Genomic DNA, 10,612 nt, shown 5'->3' on the forward strand with positions numbered 1-10,612 from the left:
TACGTACAAATATATTGTGTTCATATGTGTGCCTGTCCAGGCAGTAACGTCAAAGGTTAAATTGTCATATTCAATACGAGTATACGTATGTGATCTAAAAGCGGTAACGAGCTGGCTACAATATTTAAACAAATCTTGAAATAGTTATGTGAGAAAAAAATAACCAACTTTCTTTTGAAATATCTAGTTAAGGTAATGAATATTTCTTAAACGTGGTGTAAGAAATAATTGAAAAGGATTGGATTGAGATTAAAGAACGGAAAAGAGGGTCGGAATCTCCGGCCGTAATAGCTTCCTCGTTACGGCCGAGAGGTTGGGAAGGAAGACTGCCGTCATTATATTACTTACATTGGGAGTCATAAGAATGCCCAGTAACAAAAATAATATCACCGTAATCCAGCAGCAGCTATTTTATTTTATGCACTAACAAAAGTTATTAATTATCACATTTAGATTTCAAAAATCTATGCTTTCGAGTATCAAATACAAGGGAATTGACTTTCAAGTTATGTGATCAGTTTTGAGGGACGAGAGACGAGGCCAGCGTAGAATGACCCCAGATACGGCACGAGTCTGCGTGCCGCGGGCAGATCTCACCGCCTGGGCGACGCTTGCTTACAATGAATTTATTCTGCTTCATTAGTGGATGGCTGCCAACGAGCGGCCGCGCTATGCACTTGCAGATTGGAATTCTCATTCGTTTCCTCTAATTCAATGTGATTCTCACTTTTTAAAATTGAAATACTTCTGCATGATGAAATGAATTTTCGAGCATTGAAATTGTGACAGGGAAATTACGTTACGTAAGAAGGAGTCTTCGGTAGCACGATTTGCAAATGTTATTATAATTATTACAGATTCTTCTTTAGATAATTTAACGTAGTGAGAATCCTCAATCGTTTATGAGCGATTAACTGATCTGATTCAAAGGCTCGGCTCGCTTCGCTCCATCGTAAGTTGTAATTGAATCATCGCAATGAGGAAATTAAACGGTGAGCCGCAGCCATACCTCCGCCGCGCCGCCGTCTCGCGATTCCTGGGATAGTTTATGCAATTATAGATTGAGACTAAACTACACTTTGAAGCTGTTCTAAATCTAACATAAGTCGTAATATTTTTCTATCAAATATTAATGGACTACGTGCTCAACGCGTTTTGACTTCTAATTTTGTTGGAGCACGTAATGTCAAATGTTTATATTCTCACATACCGTTAGCATCACTAATATTTTTCTGTTAATGAGCCGAGTTGTGACAATTCGACATTTCGCGTGGTCGCAGTCGACGCGTGTCGCGCAGCGCGCCTGGCGCGGCAGAGAGTGCGCGAGGCACCGCGCGCCTCCACTCCGGCCCCGCGCGCCTCAGTCGCTGTCAAGCGAGCGCTGGGACTCGTCGGCCAGCGCCTCACCGCCTTCTCGTAGTTCCGCGCGCCCTCGCTACCATGAACTGACGGTGTGTCCGCGCGGCCGAGGAGCCACCACGAGCGCGTCCGGAACGCACCGACGCGCTACGCGAGGCACGCGAGTGCTCCACACTGCGATCGTAGAGAGCGCAAGTTTTAATATATTTGTGGAAAAATCGGTTGTAAATTGTGAGATAGTGGAATAACCATTAAATATGGTTATAGTTTGAAAAACTTCTACAAAATATAAAAGGAAAGGGTTAGTAAAATATATTTTTTCAAATCTGTCACATTATACTTCGTTAGACTATAAAGTTTTGCATACTTGCAATCATCACTATAACCAGATATCATATTTTATTACTGAACTAACTTTTTGGTGTCGAAAGTTCTATTATATTAACGACACTTTCAAATAAGTTCTGTTATTATTTACTTACTTGACTGTTCAAACATTGACCAGCCGTATATAATATTGTTGTAATGTTATGATACTTCCAATAATAAATACGTCGCTGGTAAAATTTCAATATTAAAAAATAATATACTGACTTAAATTTAAAATCTATAACTATACCACATAGACTAAGCCTTGGCCCTTTTTGTTTTATTGTGAAATTAACTAAGTTAATCATTATCAAATGAAATATTTCTACTTAAAAAAAACCCTACTATTAGAAATAAATATAGAATAAATTCCCACGGGATAAGTTTCCTCGGTGACGTCGCGGCACGTGACAGCCGTAACGGTAGACATCACGTAATTCTTCAATACGTTTCACATAAAGCTCGATCGTTAGGAGCAATAAAGTGCTGTCATCTGTGCTCACATCTCTTCCTTTACTCCGCGGCGCTAGAAGTTATATAAATGAGGCAGTTATGTCTCAATGAATTCACAAATAAATATATATTAACATCGGATAATCTATTCATCATTTTATGTAATAAGTCGTCCTTATTAATAATCGAATATCTTTTTAACCAACCAGAAGATTTCTTATCTTCTTTCTTTTTATTTCTTAATGTTAATCACGAGCGTTACACACGATGTATTTATCAATCGCGACACTCGCATTAAAGCACGCGCTCTTCTTTTTTTTTTTAAATAATCTTTAAACTAACGTTATTTAATATGACGAAACTGAAAAGTTTCTAAGATTTAACATACAATAATTTGGCCTTTATACTTTAACAACAAAAACACCAAATTCCGAGAAAACAGGAACGTGAAAGTACGACTGCGATGAATGCTTGGTTTTCTGAGTAAATTTACTTACCATAGCCTTATAGGCTTTATTACAGTAGGAATATACAAAAATAAAAAGTATATTTTAACCAACAAATCATGACACTTTCCAGTATCATGATTAATTTCTACAAATTGATCACAACTCTTTGTCATTTCAACGATCCACGTTGAATAATCGCAACAAAAAAGTGTTGTTCATTCGAATTTTATAAGAGCTTCTTCCCGCACCCTCCAAAACCCAAAACCAAGATGGACTTGAGGGGAGAGTTTTGGGGCTCATTCGGGTCGATGTATTGACATGACGTGACAGTATTTCATCCGACATATGCAAGTTTCCTCGCAATGTTGTCTTTCATCGCCAAGCAAGAGATGAATTATAAATCTTATTTAATCATAATTAAAAAACAGTGCTTGAGATTCTCAAGTTCTAGCTATACTCCATCTCCTTTAAACTTATTCACTGTCATAGTAATTACTATTGTGCTTGTACCAATACCTGAAGCATATATAAACCGCAACAGCTTCTAATATACAATATTATAACATGTGAAATAGTAGCCAAGAATGCTAGCAGAATTATCCTGTTATATTACAATATCAATATTCAGCTTTTGCCGTGGCTCTTGTGCTTAAACTTGTTTTCCTGATATGAGAAATTGTGTCAACGCTTACAACGACTAAGGTCCGTCTCCGTTCCTATGAAACTAGTGTCAGTCCATCAGGTCTCCTGGCATCACCATGACTAACTCCGGAGAGCTCAATATGAACAGGGATATGAATTCAGGCAAAGTCCCTTTTTGTCATAATTAAAAGAACCGTAGTTTATAATCATTGATAAACCTACAATAGATCCTTGGATAGGCAAGACCGTGTAAGACTAAAGAGTCTTAGACTTTATTTCCATACAGCTTTTTGGCTCAAAGCTCAGCGGTGTTCCCCTATGTATACAAAATGTTATGCAAAAAATATGCATTGTCTAAAAGCGTCTCATGATTTTTAGAGGGTATCGAATGCAGTACTTGCCTCAGTAATGACTGACTCTTCTGGTGAGGAAGTAGAAATACCGACACAGGCTTTGTCAAAGTATAATTGTAAGGTTCACTTTACCTAAGTCATTTTTTGGTTATTTCCTTAGGGATATTAATACGGATTACACTTAATCTTCCAGTTATCTGACGCCTCCGTGACATCTTATGTGATATTATGAACGTTATTAGGTATAACTAGAACATCGTAGTTTTAAATTTTAGATAATCATGGTTTTAAAATGGATTATAGATTTTTTTCAGACATACAATATTTTATATTGTTTTAAAACAAATTCACGTAAATAGCATGTAAGCTATAAATATATTATGATATATATATTTCAGATGTACGTATGTATATGTGCGTAACATCATATGTGCTGCTCTTATCTCCTTGCAATTGGCTTGCATTTATGAGTAAAAGTATTCATCAGTACCATGTATTACTCATAAATTATAACACTAGATTAAAAAAGGAGAAATTCCATACAAGCTTTCACCGACAATTTCGCCCCCTTTCTTCTTCTCCTTGGGTGATTAATTTTTGTGAACTTTGTAACACTGTCTTTTATTCAGCGAAAGTAGCCTGAACACCAATTTCCAATAGGTCGCATCTATCTATTAATAATTAATTAACATAAGCGTCAATGCGGTTTTCCCTGATTCTAAAATCAAAAATGATGAACAACGCTAACCTGTAACCCCATTTACCATCCAGTTAACAATTCAATTTTAATCCTTTCTTAATGCTCACCATATTCAAAAAGAAGTTCCATAAGGAATTCCTGTGCAATATATCATCATGTTAGACCCGTCGTTGTATGCTAGCGTAGATTGTCAGACAGTCATTTTAAAATGTTATTTAGCAGATTTGTAAATTTTTGGTATAAAATGCCTGAACTGTAACGTATCGCATCGTGTATCCAAAAAACACTTTTTCACTATGGCTACACCTCAGAAAATTAATACAATGTACTCATAAATTGTTAGTCTCTATCTTTTACGATAAGCTCGTACTATATATAAATGATATTATTATCATTTTAAATATCAATGTGAAGTTAAAAGTTTGTCCTTTCTATATAAAAATTGCGTGCTGTAGTCACTTACTGACAAATACGATACATTCTGAAGTTCATTCACTTTTGGCGCAGTTCCATGTCTATAACTCTTATGTGTTATGAATACTTTATTTTAGGTAAAAAAATGATTAATTATACTTGTTATAATTATGTTATTAGCAGAATTGAAAACAGATTGATTTTTCCAAGGCTTTATTATAACGATAAATGTTAAAGCAGATATTATTATTGAAAATTGGATTTGGAATTATCATAATTCACAATTTTATTTCGGCATAAGTCGACGTTGATAAATATTTATTTTTATAGAAATAAACAGATGACGCCTTAACTGGAAAGTGCTGATTGAAAATCACAATGTTCTGCTAAACTTCATCTTTAAGGACTTACAAAACTTAACAAAATATTGCCTTGCTTACTTGCATTGAGATTAAGTGATATCTCTGAAATATCATCACCAGTAATTTACTAGTATTGTAGACATCGACCTTAAAAATGTTGCTCAAGCGCGGCGCCATCGTTAGTATAATATCATGTTTTCCTTATTCATCTACTTAATCAAATTCTAACAGTGACGGGCTAAAATACAATAACGAGCTTCTCATATAAGATACGCATAATATGTGAGCAAAAATCTCAAATATTAGTTTCGAATATTATTTTATATCAAACAACACACAATTTTCCAGTCCAGCACCACTTACATTATCACAAAACAGTGAATTTGTAAGCCGAGCAGTCTTGACTACACCAAAAAGTGTTCCTAACTTAAACATCCGTCTCTAGGCTTTCTCCCTGTTCAGACTCCACGGTCTACTGAGACTGAGCTAAGTTGATCTAAGAGGTGATTTTTAACTTTTATTTGATTTTTAAGGTTGTATTTTTATTGATTCTATCATTATTTCTTGATTACTATAATTTTTTGCTCACATTTATACATAATATGGGTTTTACAATGAGGAAATCGTCCTTGTACGGCAGTGTTAGTTTAATTTTTAACTTCTTGGTTAAAATAAGTTAAGACGCCAATTTTTAAAAGCAATACTAGCCGATATTAAAACGACTATTGATATGCTTATTATTGGTCTGTTTAAACTTCATTACAGATCAGACAGATCAGAAGATTTGTTGCTATTGAAGAGATTGATATTCGGCTAATTAAACATTTTAAAATATTATGACAACTTCGAACATAATACAATTATATAGCGAAAGGATAGTAGACTGCAGCACCACTGTACAGTAACGCTAATTTACTTCAGAGTCTTTAGCTTTACTTATTCTAAGTGAGCCTTTATAACAACAAAGTACATAACATTACACAACTCGAGTACTATTTGCCAGTTGTGTACCATGTTAAATGAGTGGTCATACGTTTAGGTTGAGATGACCAGCTAACAACAAGTTTTTTCGGTTAAACCATTTGGTCTTAAATTTTCTTCTTAAATAATAAGAAAAAGATAATTCCATAAACTACAAATGCCTCATGTTAATAGTTGGCGAGTATTCGTAGTGCTGCTTATTCGGTCAAAAAATAAGAATCTTAACTGATGTGGATACTGCGCGCCTGGTATACAATAGTTACTTCCGCAGAATATGTCTGATATTTCATTTTGCACCCGATATAAATAAGATTTTGTCCTGCAGAAGACGAACCCGTGGTCCTTAAAACTTTGCTATTAATTAAATGAAATAAAACCATTGAGTGTCGCTTCTTCATATTAATTTGTAAAAATATAAATGATGTTGAACTTTAGACTTTGGACTTCCTAAATAGTGTTAGTAGTAGAAAAATAACAAGAGGATAAACCAACGATTAATTTGTTTTCAATGCGGAACCATTCGATCGTATAATCAAACGGAACATATGCTACTTCAGGTCGTGGACAGCGCAGGCGGCGCGTGGTAGCGGGCGGCGGGCGCGACGCGCGCGATGCACTGACGCCATGTGCGCGCCGAGATGCGCGCACGCGCTCTGCCCGCCCGCGCGGCGCGACTGCTGCTGCTGGCGCTTCTGCTCGCCGGTAAATAAAACTATTCCTATAGTAAAATCATTTAATTAAATTCTGTTAATCAATAAATCAATTCATTGTTCATTTAGGGTGCGCTGGAAACCCGGATGCGAAGCGGCTTTATGATGATCTGCTTAGCAACTATAACAAGCTAGTGCGACCGGTACTCAACGTGAGCGACGCGCTCACCGTGCGTATCAAACTTAAGCTCAGCCAGCTTATTGATGTTGTAAGTTGCTCTGTCTTCGTGCACTTATTAATCATGTTATTTCGATGAATGTAACAATAATACTATTTGTAAATGGTACTGATTGTTATGAGTACTCTAATGAAGGCCAATCTAAAATGTATGTTAGAACGAGTACGAGTACTTATCCTGACATACCTTCCTCACAATAGCTTACCACTGTAATGTAACAACATCAATTTGTTTCAGAATCTGAAGAATCAAATTATGACAACAAATTTATGGGTGGAACAGGTAACCGAGATAAGTTCGTTATTTCAGCAGTAAATCTGCTAAAAAGTGAAAAATGATATTACAAACGTTTCATTTGCAGAGTTGGTACGACTACAAGCTGTCATGGGAGCCGCGTGAGTACGGTGGCGTGGAAATGCTCCACGTCCCGTCAGATCACATCTGGCGACCAGATATAGTGCTATATAACAAGTGAGTAATCGCTGCATCACTACGATTGAAAACACTATAGAACCTTCGTCCAAGATTGAACATTATTCATAGAACAAACAAATTGCAGTGCCGACGGTAACTTTGAGGTGACACTGGCTACAAAGGCGACGCTGAACTACACGGGCCGCGTGGACTGGCGCCCTCCCGCTATTTACAAGTCCTCCTGCGAGATTGACGTCGAATACTTTCCTTTCGACCAGCAAACATGCATTATGAAATTTGGCTCCTGGACGTACGATGGATTTCAGGTAAAAAATGTTTTCATAATCTTTAAAAATGTCTTGTAGAATTAATGTAATGAAAATATGAAGAAAAATAAATACAGAACAACAAATTTAAATTGTATAATTTTAAGGAACAATCCAATATTTCAGGTGGATTTGCGTCATATCGACGAGGCACGTGGTACCAACGTAGTGGAATTAGGCGTCGACCTTAGTGAATTTTATACCTCAGTGGAATGGGACATCCTCGAGGTGCCGGCTGTGAGGTGGATATTGTTCTTTTATTGTTAATATATTTATTCTGAAAACTCTAAGACTGTCAAAAAATAAAAATTAAACTGTAAGCTCAACTTATTAAACACGAAATTACCATTAATATTAAACACCATATCAAAATCAAATGGTATTCATTTTAGAAATGAGAAATTCTATACATGCTGCGATGAGCCCTACTTGGACATAACGTTCAATATAACCATGCGTCGCAAAACGTTATTCTACACGGTGAACCTGATCATCCCCTGCATGGGCATCTCCTTCCTGACGGTGCTGGTGTTCTACCTGCCCTCCGACAGCGGCGAAAAGGTGTCGCTCTCCATCTCCATTCTGCTGTCGCTCACCGTGTTCTTCTTACTGCTCGCTGAAATTATACCGCCTACCTCACTCGTCGTACCGCTGCTTGGAAAATTTGTGCTTTTTACTATGATACTTGATACTTTTAGGTAAGCTTTTTTTTGTATTTTCTAAGAATCGTTGTTACTTTTACGCATATAAGTAAAGCGACTTAAACTTATTTAAAACAAAACGAGGTTAGTGATTCTAATTATACTGCAGCACCTGGTTCCAGGTCCTATATGTTTGTTAATTTCAATACTAAGTTTACATAATATATGTTTCAGTATCTGCGTGACAGTCGTGGTGCTGAACGTGCACTTTCGGTCTCCCCAGACACACACAATGGCTCCTTGGGTCCGTCGAGTATTCATACATGTACTGCCGCGTCTTCTCGTTATGCGTCGTCCGCACTATCGCCTCGACCCACATCGCAGTCGCTTGTACGTTTCCAAAAATGTCCAGAATATAAAATATTAAAAATGAATACAAACAATGGTACCTCACGTTAAAAATCTTATGTTTCAGTGCGGGTCTAGTAACAAGCGAAGGCTGGTCACCCATAGTAGGACCGGTGGGAATGGGATCAGCAGGCGCACTGAGCGCGGCGGCTGCCGGTGACGAGCGTTCTCCTTCCCCTGGAGCGTGTCGCTTACATGACGCTCCAGCGCTCTGTGACGCACTGCGTCGATGGCACCGCTGTCCTGAATTGCATAAAGCTATCGACGGTATTAATTACATCGCCGACCAAACACGGAAAGAAGAGGAGTCAACCAGGGTAAGTAAACCAAGCTGTCGTGTATGGTTTTCTAACTGCACTATACAAAAGCCTCTTACTCAATCCACTGAAATTGATGTTATTTTATACATGCTTTTCTAAACAGGTGAAGGAAGACTGGAAATACGTGGCTATGGTGTTGGATCGGCTATTCCTGTGGATTTTCACACTGGCGGTACTGGTCGGCTCGGCCGGCATCATCCTACAGGCGCCAACGCTCTACGACGAGCGTGCGCCCATCGACGTGCGCCTCTCTGAGATCGCGTACGCGGCCGCCAAGCCACGCCCGCCGCCACCTCGCTGAGCCGACAACACTATCTCCTTAAATTATGCCACATAAAACGATACCCTATGTTCGATTGTTATACTCTACCTTAGCCGAGCGCTGTCGACCAGCGTTCGGTCCGTCGCACTGCGTTTATTATTATTATTATTGTAAATAAAAATTATATTATATAAATAATAGTTTATACGACGAAATAACGTGATCGAAGATAAGTCGAATTTCTTTTGATAGAGACGAAATAAACTCGTTTGTTTACAGTATGCGTTTCATTGCACATTAAATCCATGTCTGCTATCTACTATATCTACATATAAACGGGCAGAGTCGCAGATAAAACAGTTCACATGTGTTTGTGAGTTAAAAGATCTCCTCTTTTCGTAAAATTTTCAATATGAATTATAAACTATTTTTTACCACTAAAATAAATGTAATACTAGCATATATTATTTTATTTGTAATTTATTATGCACACTATCCACAAAAGATTGTTGTCTTAAAACTTAGTAAAGAAAGAAGTTTTCATTTAGATTATTTACTATTTACTTACAAGTTTTTAAATTAGTTTTACAGATAATAAGTTTGGTTAAAATTGTTTGAGTTATTCTATAACAAAACAATATGCCAGCCAGACTCAGCGAGCGTCACTTGGGATAAAAGTACTTTTGAAAAATCAATGTACTATCAATTAGAATCATTTATCTAATTCAAAAGTAATATTTTGGCGCCACTGAAGATAAATGATTTTATATTTATTATTTAGAACACTGGCCCAGGGTGATATACACTAAGTTTGTACAATGGACTATAAAAATAAAAGAGTATACATCACCTTTCTTTACATTTTCATCACACGTTAATAATGCTGATATTTAGGGAAACAGGCATACCATCCTTGGAGTAGCACCAGCAGGCATCTAGACATACTTCACCAGAAAACTGCAGCCGTCCACACTTAATATTTCGGCTTTAAATTAATTTCTAACCATGTGGTACGTATAAAAAATCCTCCTGTAGTACAAAATAATAAAAATAAAATAAAAAAGCCTTTATTTCCATAACCTTATTTGCCATTTCTAATGTTGGTATTTGTTAGTAGTTTGTTAGATTTCAGTGTTTTGCTTATGTCTAAATTTTAGGAAAAGTTAACAGTCGTTCAACTGTTTCGTTTCTTTGGCCCAGTCCAAACTGTCCCATGATGATATTTTTTTTCTTCTTTTTTAGGCTGCCCTATTTTTGCATTAAAGTGTCA

General features: G+C 36.9%; 1 protein-coding gene across 1 annotated transcript; it reads left to right on the top strand.

The window, feature by feature from the left end:
- The first annotated feature begins 1,391 nt into the window (after positions 1–1,391).
- Positions 1,392–9,620, top strand: LOC113395730 (acetylcholine receptor subunit alpha-like). The gene is made up of 11 exons (XM_026633404.2): positions 1,392–1,660; positions 6,640–6,784; positions 6,862–7,001; positions 7,209–7,253; positions 7,333–7,442; positions 7,531–7,711; positions 7,838–7,953; positions 8,104–8,409; positions 8,587–8,742; positions 8,828–9,077; positions 9,184–9,620. Exons 2-11 carry the CDS (start codon positions 6,721–6,723, stop codon positions 9,379–9,381), a joined length of 1,566 nt encoding a protein of 521 aa, XP_026489189.1. The 5' UTR covers positions 1,392–1,660; positions 6,640–6,720; the 3' UTR covers positions 9,382–9,620.
- The last annotated feature ends 992 nt before the right edge of the window (positions 9,621–10,612 follow it).

This window comes from Vanessa tameamea, chromosome 7 (genome assembly GCF_037043105.1).
Source record: "Vanessa tameamea isolate UH-Manoa-2023 chromosome 7, ilVanTame1 primary haplotype, whole genome shotgun sequence".
In the NCBI taxonomy this organism is placed as follows: Eukaryota; Metazoa; Arthropoda; class Insecta; order Lepidoptera; family Nymphalidae; genus Vanessa; species Vanessa tameamea.